This window comes from Brachyhypopomus gauderio, chromosome 16 (genome assembly GCF_052324685.1).
Source record: "Brachyhypopomus gauderio isolate BG-103 chromosome 16, BGAUD_0.2, whole genome shotgun sequence".
Classification (NCBI taxonomy): Eukaryota; Metazoa; Chordata; class Actinopteri; order Gymnotiformes; family Hypopomidae; genus Brachyhypopomus; species Brachyhypopomus gauderio.
The window spans coordinates 20,084,406-20,106,825 of NC_135226.1; the positions used below are offsets into that span (position 1 = coordinate 20,084,406).

At 41.2% G+C, this 22,420-nt stretch overlaps 1 protein-coding gene across 2 annotated transcripts; it reads left to right on the plus strand.

The window, feature by feature from the left end:
* The first annotated feature begins 12,083 nt into the window (after positions 1 to 12,083).
* nlrx1 (NLR family member X1) lies at positions 12,084 to 22,359 on the plus strand. Of its 2 annotated transcripts, XM_076977381.1 has the most exons (9): positions 12,084 to 12,251; positions 13,238 to 13,330; positions 13,439 to 13,496; positions 13,616 to 13,722; positions 17,870 to 18,492; positions 18,730 to 20,153; positions 20,692 to 20,778; positions 20,923 to 21,174; positions 21,261 to 22,359. In XM_076977381.1, exons 2-9 carry the CDS (start codon positions 13,258 to 13,260, stop codon positions 21,613 to 21,615), a joined length of 2,979 nt encoding a protein of 992 aa, XP_076833496.1. In that variant the 5' UTR covers positions 12,084 to 12,251; positions 13,238 to 13,257; the 3' UTR covers positions 21,616 to 22,359. The 2 variants fall into 2 exon arrangements, with proteins under 2 accessions (XP_076833496.1, XP_076833497.1); XM_076977382.1 differs by lacking the exons at positions 12,084 to 12,251; positions 13,616 to 13,722 and having other exon boundaries at positions 13,249 to 13,330.
* The last annotated feature ends 61 nt before the right edge of the window (positions 22,360 to 22,420 follow it).

Consider the following 22,420-nt stretch of genomic DNA (forward strand, 5'->3'; position numbering starts at 1 on the left):
CTGTAAAGTCCTTGAGGCAGTTTTTCTGTGTCCCGGTTTTTGTATCTTTACATCACATCTTCATCACCATGTGTTCCAGAAATCTCACCTTTCAGTGACGAAAGGGACTCTCTAAAAACTCCAACATGCACATGAGCCATATGACATTAATCATCTGTCAGCTTGGGGAATGATGGGGGAATACACAAATCACACAAAAATACCCTTAAACATCCAGCGGTTTGGGCGAGATCCGACAAAAATACATTAAGGGAAGTGTGAATTATAACAAAAGTAATGGCAAAACCTTAATTTTAATTCTTGTTTGTTTGATTTTTACAAGTGTAGCATTTGAGATTCACGCTCCTGCACACAGCAAAAACCAACGTCAGAAGAAGCGTTCTGCAGTCTTTCCTATCGACTTAAAACAACAACTGAAAGATCCATAATATTTTCTAGAGTTCAAAAGTGTCCCGATTATGAGGAAGTATTTCCTACACCAGACCAGCTATCTGAGAACTCTTCTGCAACACATGATACTCAGTAGGTCATTAGTAAATGCAGAAGTGACATTTTGTCACTGTGATGTGTGATGTTTTTCGTTGCTGTAAGTGTACTATAGCTGGTTTGGAGTGACAAAGTTGCAGTACAATTACCATTTTAAAAGACGACCCTTATGGGGCCTAAAGACTGGTCCTCTTATTAATACACACATGCTTAATACGATTTAAGAAGGAAAACTTGTAAACTATACAAATGTAACGTTTTGGTATTTGTAGAAGTGCATTTCAATGAATAACACACTGCATCCAGTAGAGGGCAGTATATACTCGTGGCGCATTCCGAAGCCTGACTTTTAGTAAAGCTTAAATACAAAAATGCCATAAGCTTTTAAAGTGAAAATTATTTTCGTTGTTATATGAGAACAGTTCCATAAAAATTGTAGGGGATCTATAGAATATAACCAAAGTGTCTCACGACATGTTACAGGTTTTGGTAATTCAATAATAAGCCTGAATTCTTTAGCCATTGTTATGCTAGCAGTATTATTGCCACATTGCAATGGTTTGTGTTAGAAAAACTGTATAAATACATTTACTTATTCACCGTAGTGTATTAAATTGTTGACATAAGGAAATTCTAACATTTTGTTTTATTACACATGGTGTAACATTATACTGGTATTTATTACACATTACGAATCTTTTAGCGTTATGACTCGTTCATTTTGACCAAAGAACCTTCTGTGTATTTGAAACGTGGTATTTTAGTTACATTTACAGATAGACAGTTTTACTCTGCACGTACCGGGAAAAAACACATTTTTAGTAAGATAAAGGTGTAAATGTTTCAGTAAGGTGTACTGTGTGTAATTCAATAATAAATGTTGAAATTGTTATTTCCGCGTGCCACCAGAGGGAGCACGCGCACCACCGGTGGGCGTCATCGAGTCAGTGGTCTACATCTATAATAGTTTTATTATGACTATGTAATAACGTGTTTGACAATCTCCTTGTAGTTTGATACAGGATATTAAATTGAGACGGTTTTAACTTGTTCGTGGTTGAGATAAAAAGACTGATACAGTACGATTTTCATCTTTCTTGAGTAAAAACATAAGACCGTGTAAACGGTGGAGCAGTAAGTTATTGGTTCAATTGTGGTAAGATATTAAAAGCAATTAAACATGTTCAGGTGCATAAGTGCAGACCTGCATGTTAAGCATGTATGTTTTCACCAGGCTTAATTTGCTGAAATTATTAACACCAGGCTTTACATTTCAGCAAATAACTACACTGTAATTATTAGGCCTTTATCTAACAAGACACAGGGCACATCATTTAGAATGAATTGCCTAATCTAATAATGTAATAATCTAAACACATATTTAAATGCTTAAATCAGCTTTTCGTAAAAGCATCTTTGTGCTAGATTTATGCTTTTTTAATGTCTTTTGTTTTATATAGTCCTACAGTGCAAATACAGTTGCCACACACACACACACACATTTCCAGTAAGGCTTAAAGGTTTAATGATTCTTCCTGATGTTTGAGAAATCCCTTCTTTGTTGATGCCGTCTGAATCAGTCTGTCTGTGAATAGGGTGCTCGCATTTCCTGCCCCGTCCTGATAGCGCTGCTTCTTTCTCTCTGGCTCCAGGGATTTGCTGCAGATGAACCATTTTAATGCATCAGCACAATGCAGGTTGCAGGTTCTCTCTGTGGGAACCAGATCCTGCTGCTTCCCAAAGCACCAAACGGGATCAATCTGGTACCTCAACCCAGTGGGGTGGATGTAGAGTATGTGGACTCAGTCCGCATTCAGCGGGCCCCCAACATTTATAAACTACAGAACGGCTTCTTTCAAACACCTGTTCAATTTCCAAATCAATCATGATACCTTTGAAATGTGTAATTTAGCACTGCACAGGTGTTCTGCTGCTCCTTTGATATAAAGATCGTTTAATGTGGTAGAAGGACAAATCGTGTTGTCAGTTAAGGTGGTATCACATAAAGTGTGTATGAGATTTCACTAACGGTTGTTGAGAAGATGCTGCTGACCATGTGTTTACTCCTCCAGTGACAATGATGTTTGTGATGCAGCTGACAGATGGAGGTTTGATTTAAATGAATTCACTTCAATTTTATTTATATAGCACCAACAATAGAGTTACACCTCTAATTAGCATGTCCAGTGCAACAGTGGCTAACAGAACTCGCATGGGTCTTGTGTCTTGCAGAAGAAATGTTGAAAGGCCAGACTCAAAAGGAACCCATCCTGCTTTGGGAAATCTTAGATAGCTGTACTTGTGCAAGCAAGAGGAGTAATAAATGGAAACAGATGCATCTGAAACTGGCAATATCCTTAAAAGTGAAAAAAAAAAAGCTAATGAGAAGGGAATTCCAAAACTGTAGTGAAAGGTCACAGGTCAATAACAGGAAACACCAACCAAACCGCATTACTTAATCCAAATGGTTCAGCCAGGTATTCATGGTGGTCACTATGCTAATATACTCTTCCCCCTGTCCTCCTCCCTGATACGGCACCTCGTAGATCTAATGTAGTGGACACCGTGGCTCCACAGAGTTGCAAATGCATGTCACTCCAAGAACGAAAATGCATTTAGAATGGAAGTCCAATCTCGTGACTGTCAAGTTAAGAGCATGTTTGTACTTACAACGAGAAGCACATGGCGTGACTGCCAGTCGTTCTGAATTCAATGAGGTCAGCATGGCAACAGAATGATGCCTCCCTCCTGGCGTGGCTGTTCACATCACAGAAGTGATTCTTTCAGTGATGTAGCAGTCGCCGTGTTTCAGATGGAAGAGCTCTTCTCTTCGGTCCGGGAAAAAGTATTGACCGAGTGTGCCATGATGCCTGAGTAATGAGGGACAAAGATCACAGAGAGCACTGGAGGAACCCACAGTACTCAATCAGTCCAGAGTGGGTTTACATGAACTGGCTAGACGCTGCCTTCCTCTACTCATAGTTGGGAATAAACATGAAGGAACATAATCAAAAGATCAGAGTAAACCCACTTCTAACAGCTTTCCTGAAACGCAGCTCTGAGACCACAGCACTGGAAGCCCAAAAGGCAGTTTTATTCTTTGCATTTGAGTGGATTAACTGGAAGTATTTGTATTAAACTAAGAATAGTGTGACATTGGGCCTGTATTCTGTTCCATTGTGGGTTGAAGGTTTTACTCAAGTGTCTCTGGATGTTCTTTAGCCAGGAGCAGATTGGTCCTCTCAGGGGCTGTACAAACATCTTGGCTGGCCACAGAGAACCTGCTACTTTCACAGCAAGGTGCATATTTGAATAAGAATATAATACTTATAGTATTATAATATAGTCAAAAGCCCAAAATACTTCTGTAATATACCAGTTTCATCCCATCCCAATTGAAATGGCAGGAGAGATCCTGGATAATGGGAATTTCAGAGATCTCCACACACTTTTGTAAAATGTCATGTTACATCATGCAAGAGGACAAACCATCCAGCCATGTTAGTGAAATGCTTTGACTGTAAAGTTTACATTTACATATTTGCCATTTAGCAGACACTCTTATCCTGAGCGAAAAGTGCTTTGTCATCTGCTCATAGAATGTATCCTAGCCAGTACAATGGTTAGAGTTCAAGTTACCATTGAACTAGAACACTGCTGAAATACAGGAATGATACCTAAAAGTGCAACATATCCATAAGCTCTATATCAGACGAGTAATGCAATAACAACCAATACCAGACAACAAGTACTAGAGTTTCAGTTACTCAACATAGGTACAGGATCAATGGTCATTTAAATACTCCACAAATAAATGAGTCTTCAAGCTGCATTTGAAACCTGCAAGTGAAACAGCCAGTGAAGGTTCATTCCACCATCGGGGAGCCAGGGCAGAGAATTGTCTCGATACTCGTCTTCCATGAGACTTGATGCATACTTGAGCCATACTTGAGTTTAAAAGTACTCAAGTTATGGATCAGGCTTTGACCACTATCAACATGTAGTGAGGAGCTTGGCCATTTTTTGCTTTGGAGGTGAACATCAGGGTCTTAAATCTGATACGGGCAGCTGCTAGAAGCTGAACACAACTAGAAGGGAACACAGCAGTGGAGTATCATGCATGATTGCATGTTCTGGTGGTGGGGAACCAGGCTTGTGACCGGAGGGTCAGGGGGTCCAATTCCCATGACTGAGGTGCACTTGAGCAAGGCACTGAATCCCAACTGCTCCCTGGGTGCCGGGCTAGGGCTGCCCACCGCTCTGGGCACATGTGATCCACAGCCCCTGAGTAATCACTAGTGTGTGTATGTGTGTGTGTGTGTGTGTGTGTGTGTGGGTGTTAACTGCACAGATGGATAAATGAGGAGGGCAAATTTCAATTGATGTGAAAATCACAATTGACAAATATGGCACGTTGAATGAACTTCAGAAGATTTAAGACTAGTCATGCTGCTGCATTCTGTGTAAGTTGTCTGAAGAACAAGAAGTAGCACGTTGCTGTAATCCATGTGTTTCTGAGGCCAAATATAGGCAAAGTAAAAAAAATAATAATAATCAGGTCAATTTAGCATAAACAGTACTACAAGGTCCACTTACCAATCATTTTAGTTTGGGGAGCAAAGAAAACTTTTTTGTCCCATGTGAAAATTTTATATTGCTGTTTTTTTACCATCACCATTATTTATTTCAGAACTGCATGCTGACTAGAATCATGTGATTCTCTTCTTTGCCCCCTGTTGTCCCGTGTCCGACTCTTTCTGACTCCCCTTGTGCGGCCCAGTTCCAGTACTCTGGACTGCATCAAGTCTCCAGGTAGCTCATTAATGAAATCTCTGGCCCAGACTGGACAAACCATCATCTGCATCTGCACCAGCCCAGCGCCTATGGCCAAGCTCTTTGAGATGTTTGATAAGGTGCTGGCCCCATTCCAGGTTCACATCAAAGGACTTCGGTCTAACCCAGGGGTCGGCAACCCGCGGCTCTAGAGCCGCATGCGGCTCTTTGGCGCTGCCCTAGCGGCTCCCTGGAGCTTTTTCAAAAATGTTTGAAAATGTAAAAAGATGGGGGAGAGAAATATATTTTTTGTTTTAATATAGTTTTGTAGGAGACAAACATGACACCAACATTCCTAACGTTTTCCAATGCTGTAAGAATGTGTAGAATAAATGAAACTAAATCAACATTTATGTAAACGAAGATTTGCGTCGTAGCCTGCGACACACGTTTCTATTAGCAGGGCGAGATGAGGCAGGTGGCTGTTGGAAACGGACCGGCGGCGAGCTTGAAGACGTCACTCGCCAGAAAGCTCAACTTGGCCAAAGCCACAAATGGAGCGAAATTGAAAGCCTCCCAACACCCGAGAAACTTGTCTATGACACATGAATGCTCTTCCTGACAATTATTGACGCAATAAAACACGAGAGGGAGTGCTATAACGGGTAATATCGGCACTGCTGTGCTGCGGTCGGCCTCGTGCCGTAGATCAGCACAGCAGTGCCGATATTACCCGTTATAGCACGAACCTCGAGTGTATTATTGCGATTATACCACAGTTCCATTATCGCTGTTTATTGAAAGATTTTGAGTAAAAGAGGACGAGAAAATACGACCTGTTTGGTTAAAAACACTCCGCCAGTTAAAATAGTTCCATTCAATGGCTCGCTGCTAAACTTACACAACACTGGAACAGCCTTACCCAATAAATATTATAGAGGTAAATATACACAAAAACAACTGTTGATAAAGTTGTATTTATTAAAAATAAAGTACAATTATTGACCATCCACAGCTGATTCGTTCAGGTATATGTTCAGTCCAGCTCTAAACCAACGAAGCTGCTGATGCCATATAACTCTCCCTTCACGTTTCTGACGGATCCATAAAAACGTCGTAAAAGCTGATTCATTTCATTTTTGTTGTTAATACTAAAATCGACTGCAGTGTTGTTCCTCTTTAACCAGGATGTAAATACGTTAAGAGCCCAGGACGTTTGTTTAACGGTATTAATTTCGTTTTTCTGCATTTCCAGCTCATCCAAATCATTATTTGTAAGCATGACAAACCTTGGAGGCTCATTGGAGGAATCAGGCTGGTCATTTATAACGTCATCCTCCAGTTTCAGATCGAAACAAATGGTTTCGAAGCCAATAGATTTAATTAAATCCGTGTAATTCATTTTGATACTTTTGATACTTGTTTGTAGTTGCGCTGTTTGGCTTGTAAACGCCGCTTCGTTGCTAGGTTACCTGTATGTGGCGGAGTAATACATGGAGAGCTTCGGTTACAGTGCTATAACATGTAATATTGGCACTCCTAGATCGCCTCTCAGCCAATCACATTGTAGGGTCGGAACTAACTGTGGTATAATGGAACACGAAGACATGCATTTGGGGTATTATCCATCTTTGGATCAACATACCTGTGCGAACAGATATTTTCAAACATGAACTACATCAAATCAAAATATCGCACCCGCCTCACAGATGAGAGTTTGCAATCCTGCGTCAAGATTAAAGTTACATCTTACATGCCCGATGTTGAGAAGCTGACCAGTGATGTCCGAAAACAGAAGTCACATTAAACGGGTTGTTTAGTGCCCAAATAAGGGGCATGTTATGCACGTTCCATTTTGTTGTTTTGTCGAATCGTAAAAATAAAAATAACATCAAAAATCAAATTTATTTATCAGGGTTGCCAACTCTCACGCATTGAGCGTAAGACACACGCATTTGACTGTCTTCACACGCTCACACGCCACACATCCGATTTCTCACGCCGAAGAAAATCTAGTTTATTTACCTCTGATCTACATATATGATTCAATGAGTTACTAGTTCGCTCTGGCGCCAACCACTGGATATCGATCGATCGCGATATAATACTTAATTTATGTCCATTATACACCCCGCCCGGTAACAATTTACGTTCGCCACCCCCTCCAGGTTCAAATCTCACTCCAAGTGATCTTGAAAAGTTGGCAACCCTGATTTATTGATTTTCCTTAATTTCATCAAATCAATGAAACATAATTCATTAATATTGTAATGAAGTTAAACTTGAGGCGGCATCCTACAACAGAGCAGTCACGTGGTGCGTCGTTCTCTACAGAACACACTGCAGGGAGAATAAACATTTAATCATGAATGCTCATTACGTATTTGTAGCTAACTTAGTCATTTTGATGGTAGGCTAATATAGATACATACAGCATGTGTTGCCTTCATTATAAGGCTTATATAAGGCTTTTAATTTTTTGCGGCTCCAGACATATTTGTTTTTTGTTTTTTTGGTCCAATATGGCTCCTTCAACATTTTGGGTTGCCGACCCCTGGTCTAACCGATGTCTTACTGCTTACTGGGATTCCCAGCTCTATGTGTCTCCTGACTTATCGGAGAACCTTAGGACGGTGCTGTCTCACATACCATAACCCAGAAGATTCCAGTGAGTTGACTTCAACTTCTGTTATACATACTGTAATGATCCTTAAGGGATTATTGGGTTACTGTTTCTTTAAGTTAAGTTGTGTGTGTGAGTGGAAAAGTGCGAGAGGAGTGAGAGTGAAAGAGAGAGGGTTCAGTTATTTTTCTTGAGTGAGTTTGCTTGTATTAATGTTTAAATAAAAGAGACAAGTTGTCAACAGTAAACTGTCCTGGTATTTAACGAACGTTACAATACATTTTAGTCCGTTTCGTATCTCAGAAACCAAAGCTATATATTTCCTTTTAAACGCATTTCACGTTGATGAGATTAATCAAATTGTATTTTTGCTATTTTTTTAGATTAATGAATCATAATGTCAAAAGCAATAGTGTGATATTCTTTAATGGCTTTTACATGCTTTGTCTTTTACATTCAGTAATTGAAGTGGGTACAGGGGATTATGAACCCAGTTTTATTTGAAGCTGTCCAGGGTGGAATGTGTTTTTGGAATGAAAGAAACTGTTGTGGAAGAATATACTCCTCAAATGTTAGAAAGAAAAGTCTCCTGACAACCGTGACAGGACTCATAAAGGGAAAATGATTTGTGGGTAAAATCTCTGACAAGAGCTCAGAAAATATGTTCAGTGTTTACAATATTTGAGTCACAGTCTTCATTCATGCTTTTCAGTGAAGTCTAAATGTACCTTGCCTTGACTAAAGAATGTTTGGCTGTTGTGTATTTCATTGAAAGACCTAAAGAGCCAATAAATGTGAGCTTTATGGAAAGACTCCAATCTGAATATAAGAAAGAAAGCTTCACTTTAAATATTCATACTTTATATATTTACACTTCTTTTGTTGAAGATTACACTGTAGCATTTTGGGAACGGAATTTACTCTAACACACTGTGAGCCAAACACATAATTATATTTTAACACATTTACTGTCATATTTACTGTCACATTTCCTGTTTCATCTGAGGGTTTGTTCATCCCAGGATTCAGGACAAACATGAAGCAGTTTCACTCAGCTCCAGGGCCGGAGTGGGCCACTTTTTCAGCCCGGGAGTTTCATGCCCAAATCCGGCCCAAAATTATTTTTCCCTCCCAATCGGCCCAAACTAAAGATCAACATGAGCCGGCCCATCGGGAATCCTCCCGAATCGCCCGATTAGCCACTCCAGCTCTGCTCATCTCTCTACAATCTTAGCAGTGCTTTGGGGGTGAAGAATGATCAAGAAACAACATTTATTCCCAGTGAAAACTCTAATATTAAATAGCATAAACAAAAGGAAAAGAAGTGACTAATGAGGGGAACTGGGAGCCAGCATCCAGCACACTGCATTTAAGGAGAACACATTTAACTTAAACCAAGACCTACACACAATTCAACTATTAACAAGCACATTAAGCATTAGATTATTTTATAAATAAGGATGCAGAGAGGTGCATGGCATCTTGGGAAGTACTCGTTGTGCTGTCATTAACCCCCACTGCCGTGATATGAACGTGTGTGTATATATACTGTATATGAATCTATACATGGCACGTAGTGTATATGTTAGCTTTTATTGTCATTTGGACAATATTACTTCCAGCAATAATATGATTACAAAGCCACATAGTGGCATAACAAAATAACTAACAAACTTAACAACTTGACCCTTACAAAATACAGGGGAAAAACAACTGGAAAGTCTCTATATGGCTCTGTTCATTAGGTACCTGTAGTAGAGTATAATGGACAACTGACACGCCACCAGAGGGAAGTTGTTTACTGCCCTCTCCATCCTCTCTGCGTTTGTGCCTCTGGCCTGTAACGCTGCCTTAGTGGTTTGGTCTCCAGAGTTCCTCGTTGGTGCTGTCTCTGGCCCTCTCCAGGATCTCCTGAATGTAGCCTACTAGTCTAGTTTATGTTGTGTGTTGATATAGTTTATATCCTTCTGCATTAATTCTTTGCCGAGTCTGTTTCAAAGGTGTGGTTTCCTGACTGCAGACTGTTCTAGCAATAATGATTAAACTGCCTTCAATAAACATCCAGTTATATATGCATTATTTGCATTCTGCCTTGATGATTTTGAAATCCTTTTTATAAAACATTTTAAAATTATTTTGGACAACTCTATACATGTTAAAATCCTTATTGAACAACTAACAATATTTCCTGTCCCGTTTTCTTACTTGCCTTTGTTAGCCAACATGCATTGTATCGCATTTTTCTGACAGTCAGTGTTCTGTCACTTCAGTCATCTCAAGGCTGGCACTTTGGGGAATTTGATGTGTAACAGAATAACAGACGTCTTTTCCACAGGTGCCCATCTTTGTTGATCCTGTCACAGCTATTCAGGTCTTTCTCTTTACTAGCTTCTTTGTCAAATTTGACACCATTCAACAGTATTTGCACTGATGTACATAGTTCTCATTGTTTGTTATATCACACAAATCTTGAACATTGCCAATATCACATCTTTTTCATGAAGTTCCATCACCTTATGCATGGAAAAGTTTATTTGTATAGCACTTGTGATGGTATGCAGTGCTTTACATAGAGATAGAGGAATAATAAAGTTTATTACATCCTGAGATTTATACTGGTAGGCAGTGTGTGGTCACAGAGACCTTCTCCACCTGAAGGAGAGAGGGTGATGTGATGGGGATAGTCACTTTTGGGGTGTGAAATAAGTGCTGTGGCTACAACAGAGAGCCGGTTCTTTGGTCCAGTGGTGAGGTCATGTGTTTGTTGCCTCTAGGATCTGAGTAGGTTTGCAGCCTTTGCCATACGGTATAAGGATTAGAGAACGGAGGTGATGTTTCCTTCGGGCCACTGCATTTTGGATCAATTGAATTTGAATCATTGTTTCTTTGGGAGTCTGATTTTGACAGCTTTACAGTAATTGACCCTGCTAGAAATAGAAGCAAGGATTAGCTGCTTTGGGTCTGGCCCCATCAGGAAATCTCTGATCCCTTAAGGCTGATTTCGTAACTGATTTGATGTAACTGTGTCACGTGTGCACCCCCCCCCCCCCCCCCCATCTGTCTGTCATGTCTCTGTTGTCATGTTCCATTCACTTTTGTTTTCATTCTGGTATTTTGTAACCCCATCTCTTGGAATAGATTTCATGTGTCCATAGTTTAATTCCTTATCAGTGTTGTGTATTAAGGCCTGTGTTGCCATTGTTTCGTTGCTGGCCTTTGTTTGATGTACAGCCGTGTCTAGTGTTTGTATTCTGGTTCTATGATGGTCTATGTGTTTTCAAAATTGCAAGGTAATCCTGTCATTCCTGTTAATAATGTTCCTATCTCTGATTTACCAGACTTTACGACCTTGTCTCGATGATTAGCCTTTATAAAACCTTTCTCTTCTTCTGTCCACCCCCTATCCGCTCCACACCCAGGTGTGAAACTGCTGAAATTCAGATCAGTCTATAAGAACACCATTTCATGAGCAAACTCAGAAAGTTTAGAATTTCAGTCTTAATAGGCAGCAAGTCTGTGCTTCCTATTGATGAAGAACACCACAAGTCACCCTCTCTCTTTCAGAAACAACTTATATTTTAACAAAGTAATTCCTACCTTTCAGGGATCATTTTGGAACTCTTCCTAAAATGAGTCTTGTGTGCCAGAAATTTGTATTAATTATGAAATTGCATCACATTGCAATGTACTGATATAACTTGAGCACAACGAACCTGGTGTTACCCTGACCCCTGTCTGTCTTCATCGCACTTTGGTCACTGTATCATGCTTCATTGATAGTATTAATGTCTGCATTCCACCTCCCTCTTTTTATGTGAATTTTATAGAAACAATTAAATGCCTGCATACCTTTCAGGGCTGTTTGTGTTTTTAAAGGCAAACACATCTGTCATCTGCTTGAAAAATTACACAGGAGACGAAACTGCACCATGAAGTTAAAGAGCATCACATATTCAGTGGCGTCTTTATTACCCCTGCAAAGAATAAATACAAAGAATAAGTTGAAGTCCTATTCAAATCTATGTGGAGATTAATGATTTATGTCCAGTAACCTTAAAAACACATTTACAACACACTTTTTAATGTCATACTTTTATAAAAAAAATATTATAGTTTCCGTTTGGCTGTGATAAACAACAAAAGGTATAGCCAACCCCCCGGTTACAAAAGAGTTATTGTAAGTTAATGTTATTTTTAGGCCTCGACTGTGTGTGGTGGGGCGTGGATCCGGATTCGGCGCTTTGAACTACAGGAAGTGTGAACGGATCCGAACCGGTTCAGTAACAGTTTTGACTGACAGACGTCCGTGTGGTGTTTGGGTTTAGATGCACGACCTGATTTGACATTTGACATGAACATCGTCCAAGCGGTAAGCGAGCACTCTCTCCTCATGAACACCTACACTTTATATCCGCGGAACATGAACAGTGAGTACATTAAATCCTGCGGGTTCTTCATACTTCACTGTCAAGATTCGCCATGTTTACTAACACGGGCTGCAAGTATGGCGAGTGTTTCTGACCTTGGTGTTATAAAGGAAAAGACTCAACATTTATTTATGACATTAGGATAGCAAACAAGCTTTCAAATTAGTCAATAACGTTGCGATATCAGCACCATCAGTCTTTCTTGACTAGTTTCTTTAATCCGCTATCTAGCTCAGCCCGGCTAGCTGGCTCAATGCTGCATGGCTGGCTGTAGATGTGTAATGTGGTGCCCGCAGTAACGTAAAATGGATCTAGACACAATGTTTATATTTATATGAGGTCTTTATCTAAAATCACCGTATTTATGTGCGAACCAAGTATTCTGTAGACGTGCCAGCTGTCGTTAGTAGTGTTGGTAATTGTGGTTTTGTGCTGGCAAGAAGCAACTTGTAAACAGATAGGGAGGTTGGGTTAAACCTAAACTTAATCTACTCAGCATACTTGTTTTACAGTGTTTAGGTGCTAGACTGCTCCCTCCACGGGTTTAAACGTCTTCAAGATCACGAAACTGAGCACATTGCACGCAGTGAATGGAAATATGATCAAATATGTCACATTTTTAGTGGAACATTTTAAAGGAAGTTCACATAGTTTATCCAACACAGTGATGTTTCACATTGAATTTGGGTGGTCTGGATGCTATGCAGAACTTATGACAAACACCACCAGTGGCTGCCACCCCACTGGAAATGGTAATATTAAGATAAAATATTTGTTTCCTTTCGTTTATCATTTATATGTGCACCACTCTGATAAAGCCTTGCTCACCCTTTGGCCACCCCTTGAAAAAACGTCTAGCTCCACCACTGAACACCACTAGACGCCAACGAATGTTAGCACGTTGTTTTAAAGGGTTTTGTTATTTCAGGGCTCTTGAACGACGGCATCATGTGGCGATTTGGGAGGACGGTGACACGACAAAATGGGCACCGACAACTTCACCCGGCAGCTACAAAGAAAAGTATCCTCATATTTTAGTGCCTTTAGCTGTGACAAAGTCACCATCTCTTTACATGTGAAAGCTGTTTTTTTAATTAATTCACTGACTTGAATGTCTCGACTTTTTCAGGGATCACATTGACCCTTTCAGCAGTTGACGGCCATGGTGTCAGACGGACGTTTCTGAGGTAATATAGAACAAGATAAAAGGTAGTGTGGTGTGTAGTAAGGCATGTGGTAGCGTGTGAAAATATTTTCACCTTTATAGTTTTTAAGTTCAGCTTCCTATATCCCCCGTCCTCTGCAGAGGGATAGGTCCTTATGGAAGTATGAGGAATGAACGGATGAGCTTAATGAATTCATCATCCACTGGATTCGATTTGAGGTTATTTAGTAACAGCATATCTGACACAGGTGAGCTTGCTTTTAGTCATACCACAATATCAACTGTAATTGTAAAATATAGCCGCAAGCGGCGATTGGCGGGTTCACACAAAAAAAGGCAAAAAAGCCCAAAGGGTCTTTTAGACAAACAAATTGGCCTCTTGGCCTCAATAGGCAAAAAGAAGCCCAATAGGTCCTTTAGACCCAAAAGTGAATAGAAGCTGTTTGGAAAAAATGCATAAGTAAATCAATGTGACAAAACATTCAATTCAACTGAGGCACTAAAGGCCCAAAAGGATCAAAATAATGTGTATTGGCAAAATGATTCAGATCACAGAACTAAATCACATGCTGAGGTCAGCTTTGTGTGCGTTTGTGTGGTGTTTCATGTGAGCAATTGTTTTCAGTCAGTTTCGGTGTTTGGCCACTAGATGGAGCCCAAGTACTATCATACTGATATCTCATTAATCTCAGTAATGCAATGACATTTTGGTGAATTAAAAGGTTCATTTCTGGTCAGGCAGTGCACTTTTTGTTATGAGATGTAATTGCAATGTTATAGACCTCATTGATCTGAATCATACAAGCCCCATTACTTGTCTGTATTCTGCATAACAAGATTGCTGCGTGAGTTTTTATGATTTCTCAGGTTTTTGGGTACTGTAGCGCCTCCGACAGGCCAATTTGAACCAAACTTGGCCTACCTCACAAGGACCTCAGTCTATAAAAGCCTTTCAAATTGGGAGTTGATCACTTACATGGTTTATGAGTTATAGCAATAAAGGTCATTTATGGCATGGCCAGAAGGATATAATGGAAAAATTGACCAATCAGACAAATAAAAATGCAACATTTTTTCCTTATTTAGTTAACTACAGTGTCTACAGATTATGCCTATGCCATTTTTGCCATCATTGGATCAAATTCCTAGGACTAGTTCTTAAAGAGCTATTTTCAAACAATTGATGAATGTGACAAAAGTATGCATTTTTTAATAGGACTTGTAATTGCAAAGTTGTCAGGTCTACTGCAAGGTATAAAATGAAACAAGTTGCATGTTCCTAAGTGAAAATTTGGAGGAGTTATGTATGATTTTCACAAATAGCGCCACCTAGTGGCCAAATGTTTCAACACTGCACAGTATGACACATAGTCCTGGGATATGTACAGTGATGAGGTTTCATGTTGATTGGCCAATGGTAAGTCTGTCAAATGGCCAATTAATTCAAATAAAAATTAATTGGCTCATGGCGGCCATGTTTTTTGAGTGATGAGGTCATCATTGTGTGCCTTGATACCACTTGGGCCCCTGATGATGCCTGTAAAGTTTGGGCTTGATGTGACTAATGGTTTCTGAGAAACAAATTTCCCCATGTTATAGCGCCCCCTATTGGACAATCGTGGCCAGCTTTGACCTGTGACCTCTGAGTCATGTGCCCTAACAACTGATAAATTTTCATAAAGATAGGTCAAAGCATTGCTGAGATATAGCTGCTGAAGTCAATTTGGCCACGCCTCAGAGCTATTGATTGACATGTGACAACCAGACGGTATACCAATGTCACAGTTTTGTTGATGTTCCTTGATAATGAGATTCTTGTGAATATTTTGACACCAAGATTGTGGTGATCAGATGAAAAACCAGGGACTAGTATAAAAAAGTAGGTTTTGCATATTATGCAAATTAGCAAAAAATCTAAGTAGGCGGAGCTTAATGGTTCTTGAGGCTTTTTTGTTTGTCTGGAGCCAAGGAATGCACCTGAAGTGGAATTTTGTGTCTAGGACCTACGGGGTGGGAGATATGAATCCAAACGCAAAATGCTGCGCTATAGCGCCACCATGAGGCCAATTTGGGTGTCTGTACTTAAGCACGGTCCCGCAAACAGACTACACCAGTCTGCCAAGTTTGGTCTCCCTGCGCCTTACGGTTTAGGCTGCAGTATGCGTTTTATGCGGAGAAAAATAATAATAATAAATATAGCCGCAAGCGGCGATTGGCGGGTTCACACAAAAAAAGGCAAAGAAGCCCAAAAGGTCTTTTAGACTAACAAATTGGCCTCTTGGCCTCAACAGGCAAAAAGAAGCCCAATAGGTCCTTTAGACCCAAAAGTGAATAGAAGCTGTTTGAGTGGAAAAAATGCACAAATAAATCAATGTGACAAAACATTCAATTCAACTGAGGCACTAAAGGCCCAAAAGGATCAAAATAATGTGTATTGGCAAAATGATTCAGATCACAGAACTAAATCACATGCTGAGATCAGCTTTGTGTGTGTTTGTGTGGTGTTTCATGTGAGCAATAGTTTTCAGTCAGCTCTGGTGTTTGGCCACTAGATGGAGCCCAAGTACTACCATACTGATATCTCATTAATCTCAGTAATGTAATAGGACATTTTGGTGAAATAAAAGGTTCATTTCTGGTCAGGCAGTGCACTTTTTGTTATGAGATGTAATTGCAATGTTATAGACCTCATTGATTTGAATCATACAAGCCCCATTACTTGTCTGTATTCTGCATAACAGCATTGCTGCATGAGTTTTTATGATTTCTTAGGTATTTGGGTACTGTAGCGCCCCCGACAGGCCAATGTGAACCAAACGTGGCCTACCTCACAAGGACCTCAGTGTATAAAAGCCTTTCAAATTGGGAGTTGATCACTTACATGGTTTATGAGTTATAGCAATAAAGGTCATTTATGGCATGGCCAGAAGGATATAATGGAAAAATTGACCAATCAGAAAAATATAAATGCAACATTTTTTCCATATTTAGTTAACTACAGTGTCTACAGATTATGCCTATGCCATTTTTGCCATCATTGGATCAAATTCCAAGGACTAGTTCTTAAAGAGCTATTTTCAAACAATTGATGAATGTGACAAAAGTATGCATTTTTTAATAGGACTTGTAATTGCAAAGTTGTCAGGCGTACTGCAAGGACTCAAAAGAATCAAGCGGCATGTTCCTAAGTGAACATTTGGAGGAGTTATGCATGATTTTCACAAATAGCGCCACCTAGTGGCCAAATGTTTCAAAACTGCACAGCATGACACATAGTCCTGAGAAATGCACAGTGGTGAGGTTTCATGTTGATTGGGCAATAGTAAGTCTATCAAATGGCCAATTAGGTCAAATCAAAATTAATTGGCTCATGGCGGCCATGTTTTTTGAGTGATGATGTCATCAATGTGTCCCTTGATACCAATTAGGCCCCTGATGATGCCTGTAAAGTTTTGGCTTGATGTGACTAATGATTTCTGAGAAACAGTTTTTCCCATGTTATAGCGCCCCCTATTGGACAATCTGGGCCAGCTTTGACGTGTGACCTCAGAGTCATGTGCCCTAACAACTGATAAATTTTCATGAAGATTGGTCAAAGCGTTGCTGAGATCTAGCTGCTGAAGTAAATTTGGCCACGCCTCAGAGCTATTGATTGACATGTCACAACGACAATGTATGCAAATGTAACAATTTTGTTCAAATTTATTGATAATGAGATTCTTCTGAATATTTTGACACCAAGATTGAAGAAATCCGATGAAAAACCAGGGACTAGTATAAAAAAGTAGGTTTTGCATATTATGCAAATTAGCAAAAAATCTAAGTAGGCGGAGCTTAATGGTTCTTGAGGCTTTTTTGTTTGTCTGGAGCCAAGGAATGCACCTGAAGTGGAATTTTGTTTCTACGACCTACGGGGTGGGAGATATGGACCAAAACGCAAAATGCTGCGCTATAGCGCCACCATCAGGCCAATGTGGGTCTCTGTACTTTAGCACGGTCCCGCAAACAGACTACACCAGTCTGCCAAGTTTGGTCTTCCTGGGCCTTACGGTTTAGGCTGCAGTATGCGTTTTATCCGGAGAAAAATAATAATAATAATAAGAAGAAAAAAAAAAAAAAAAAAGAAGAAAAATTCGAGCAATTACAATAGGTTTCCCACACTACGTGTGTGAACCCTAATAAGAAAGAAAAATCCGAGCAATAACAATAGGTTTCCCACACTATGTGTGTGAACCCTAATAAAGGTTTAACATCTAAAATGTCCTAAAATTTATTCAATTCAGTGTAATATTGGCTGTATTCCCAGCCAGTAGCTGTAAATTTGTAGTGAAAACATTGTTTGCCCTGAGTGACCTTAAACATTGTTCTGGTGTTGTTCCTGTGTTTGGTCCACAGATCCTGTGAACATCCACAAACAGAGGTTAATGTTATGGTTCAGTCACCTGCCCCGGGAGGAAAAGCAGTTCGTTGGTTACTTTTCTCCCGAGTCAATGCATGTAGAGCCACTCATCATGGAAAGGAACCCAGAGGATCGAAGAGGTCTTTCCACCAGTCCCTTTAAGGGCAAAGCAGCGGTCAGCCACTCTCTCACGGTTGAGCAGCTTTTTGACGGACGTTACTCTGAAGCTCAGGGACGAGGACCCAACATTCTGCTCTATGGGGCAGTTGGTACTGGGAAGAGCACAGTTGTTCGCAAACTGGTTTTGGACTGGTGTGCTGGGTCAGTGCTGTCCCAGTTCAAGTTAGTGGTGCCCTTCTCTTGTGAAGACCTCTCTAATTTGACAAAAATCACATCACTGAGAGACCTTGTGGGTAGAAAGTACATGCACCTTCGAAAGACACCGTTTCTTAATGGAGATGGTAATCAGGCCAAAGAGGTGCTCTTCATCTTCAATGGCATGGAGAAGATGAAGTTGGACTTTAGGATTGGCTCCACCGACCTGTGCAGTGACCCTAATGAGGCTCTTCCACCAGCATCCATTGTGGTTAACCTGCTTAGGAAGTATCTCCTCCCTGAGGTGTGTGATCCAGATTTTCCCTCCAAAAGAACCTATTTTTTACTAATTTATAAAACCTGTATTGCCATACTGATCCATTCATTTTGTTATTTTCTTTTTTGTTACCATTTAAAAGTGTAAATAGCCATATGTAGCCATTTATGTTATATTTTAACAACTAAATAGGGGATTAATGCCAACAATGTTTTAACTTTTACAATTTATTTATTAAAAAAAAAAAATTCTAATATTTTTCAGGCCAGCATTTTGATTACAACCAGACTGTCTGCTGTAGATTACATCCCTAAGAAGTATGTTAGCCGCTTCCTTCAGATCTGTGGGTTCAGTGATCCTGATCGCCAGAGAGCGTACTTCACAAGCAGACTGTTGCTGCAGACTGAGGAAAAGCCAAACAAGGAGGCGGAGTCTCTGATCGAGATGCTCTTCCTCAATCTCCAAAAGGAGAGCCAATTGGCCGCAGCCTGCTTCTTACCCTCCTACTGTTGGCTCACGTGTGCCAATCTGCATTTCCTGCACTTTACCAACGTCCACGCACCCATTCGCACTCTTACCGGCATCTACACCAGCTTCCTGAGGCTCAACTTCGGAGGAGAGGTGCTGGCCACGGGAGACATATCTTCGCAAGAGCCCCAGACGTCATTAATGCTTTACGTGGTTCGCACCGTGGGGAAGCTAGCTTTCGACGGAGTTACTAGCAAGCGCACGTCGTTTTCCAAGCACGATCTAGAACAGTGGATAGGCGGACAGACCAAAACCGACGAAGAGCTTCAGCAGTTGGCAGTGTTTCGCACAGACGTGCTTGACTTCTTTCTGGTGCCTTGTGTTGAGTATAATAACAGTCTCACTGAGCCGAATGACAAACGGTACGTCTTCGCAATTCCTGCCATGCAGGACTATCTAGCTGCACTTTATGTTGTTCTTGGTGAGAATAAGAGCGCTCTGGAGAAGGTGACCAATCAGTTATCGGTTATCATTGGACAAGCTGGCGAGGACGTCACTGCTTTAATGAGCATTCTCTCCAAGTTCCTTCCTCTCAGGATATTTGCCATTTTCAACTTAGTGAAATTGTTCCCGAAACTTTTCGAGCGTCTCAGCAGCCTCAGCAAGGGTCGTATCGCCAACACCATGGCCGCGGAAATGTTTCGCTCGGAAGACAGCTTCAACGAAGACGTGTTGGACCAAATCGAGCAAAGTCTGCTGGGCGTGCAGGGCCCGCAGCTCCAGCAGGAGGACGACACCAGGTCCTTCGAGCTGTACCCCATCTTCATGGGAGGCCTCCTTCATTACGGCAACAGGAGGTTGCTGGATCAGCTCGGCTGCAGCATCAAGAGCGCCACGGTGGCGCAGATCACCCGCACGCTCAAGAAGCAGCTGATCAAGGAGAGCACCAAGCTCCTTCCTCCCGCCGAGCTGATGGACGTGCTCGTCCTGCTCTACGAGCTTCAGAACCCGCAGCTCATGGCCGAGGTCCTGCGGCCGATCAAAACCATCAACCTGTCCACCGTGCGCATGACCCCACTCAAGTGCTTTGTCCTGAGCTCGGTGCTGGACTCCACCCCCTCCAGCTTCCTATTGGACGAGCTCAACCTCTCCTCCTGTCACATCACCCCGGAGCTGTTACCCATGTTGTGGCCCGCCTTCCACCACAGCCGGAGCGTCAAGTGAGACGTCGCTTATTAATACTGGCAATTTGATTGTTAAACCTGGAAAGCTGTTTGTTTTTTTAATGCTTGGAGCATTTATGGTAATTCATAAAATGTTAAGCATGGTATTGGCTCCCTGTTGATTACAACATTTTTCTCACATGAGGTCCATGATTATATGAGCTCGCTGCATGAGAATTTCGGAATATTTGGTAGTACCTTGCCATGAGCATTTTAATACGCCAACTCATTTTATGAATGAACCAGTACCTAATGAATAACCTAATACAGTTTTGGCTCTAATAATTAGTCCAATAATAATCTGTAGATATGTACAGCCCTAGATATGTGTAAAACTGCTGAAAGCTCAGGCATTGTGAAGTAAGCCTAAATTCTCAATATAGAGAGTAATTCATAGATGTTTTTTTCATAGATGTCTTTAATTCTGAAAACATAGTGAGTTAATGGCATGCGTGTGCATTTTTAACATCACTGTGTGCATTTTTAACAGCACTGTGTTTTTTAACAGCACTGTGTGTGTTCTTGCTATGTTCAGTCTGCAGTTTAACAGCCTGGGTCCTGAATCGTGTGCACTGCTGCGAGATCTACTACTTGAACCCAACTGTACAATGAACTCATTACAGTAAGCTGATTTCACCGGCACATTGCTTTGTTCAGAGGTCATTTGATTCAACAGTGAGATCAACGGTCTTGAAACTGCCTGTTGTTTTTTTTTTTTGTTTTTTTTTTTTTGAGAAAAAATTGAGAATGAGAATAATTTTTACAGGCTGTGTGATAACTCCTTACTGGACAGCGGAGCTAGTATCTTGCTGGACGCTCTGCCTGGTAACCACTCTTTGCGGAAGCTGTCTCTGATGCACACCGGCCTGGGAGACAGTGCAGCACTGAGCCTAGCAGAGCGGCTCGGCCAGCACTCTGGCCTGCAGGAGCTGAACGTGGCCTACAACAACATCGGAGACAGCGCGGCTCTGACCCTGGCCGACGCCTGCAGGGAGCATCCCACCATCCACACTGTGCAGTGAGTGTCTGTCGTTACGCTGTCCGACTCACACCCGTCTTCAGATAGTTAGGGAGTGTGATGGAGATGTTCCTGTCCCCCCACAGCCTGTACCTGAACCAGCTCACCGACGCAGGCAAACGCTCGCTGCACGTCCGCGGGGTCCCGCAGGTGAAAGGGGGCAGGCGAGTGAAGACGCTGGTCTCCGTGACCGAGGGCTCGGACATCTCTGAGGACTGGCACCCCATCCTGAGCGTGATCGGGAAGAACTCGCTCTCCTGGGAGAGGGAGCGGGTCCGGGAGCAGCTGCAGGTCTTCCTCAAGGACCTGGAGTGGGGCCGTCAGCAGCACCACAGCTTCTGGAAGAAGATGCACTTCCGCCGAGTGGAGAGGGTGGTGAGGAAGACCCTGCAGATGCTGGAGAGAGGCAGTACAACAGGCACCAGACCGGCTTCAAAATAAAAGCGCGGGAGGGCAATCGACTAAGCAGTCTCGTGAACAAATAATGTACAAACCTTGTCTTCCTTTGCATTACTTTCTGTTTATTCACCGTGCATTTCTTAACTCGGTGCTTCCAAATGTAAATCATAAAACGTATTACTGATTTGTAGGGAGGGTTTCACTTTATGGTGGGTGGAGTGATTATATTTATAAAACAGTACTTGAAAATATTTTAGTAGTGCAATGATAACTGCAGGTCATGTTACAAGGGAGAGGGAAAAGGGGACCTTTGTGCTTTATGGTCTATATACATTATCGTTCATGTTTTTTTTTTTTTTGTCTTCAACTTCTATTCATAAGAAAATAATGTTGTTCAATTACGGGCTTTGTTTCCTACAAACAATAATGTTACACTGACTAGTCATGGCGGAGTCCTCAGTGACTGGACCACACTGCAGTTTTGGTACAGTATTAAATGAGCTTATTACTGAAGGCCCACATTTCCATTTCACCACTGACCTACAAGGGATATTTTAATACTTTTGTAACATAATTTTGTGCCTTTAACCACAGTTTACCTCGTGCATGACGTGCCCACTCAGAAATAATAACAAAATAACCCTTCCATCTTAATTAGTCCATTTCGAGATTCATTATTCATTACGTTTGCACGTTTCTCTCGCCGTTACACAGTTGAGATGCTTTGTTTTGATTCTTCACTGTACGTACACAGTGTTCCATAATAAAAGTACTGGAGTCTGCTGATCTGTGCCTGTGTCTGCGGTATTGTCTCGTAAAACCTCAGCTTAAATATTAAACTCCAGAG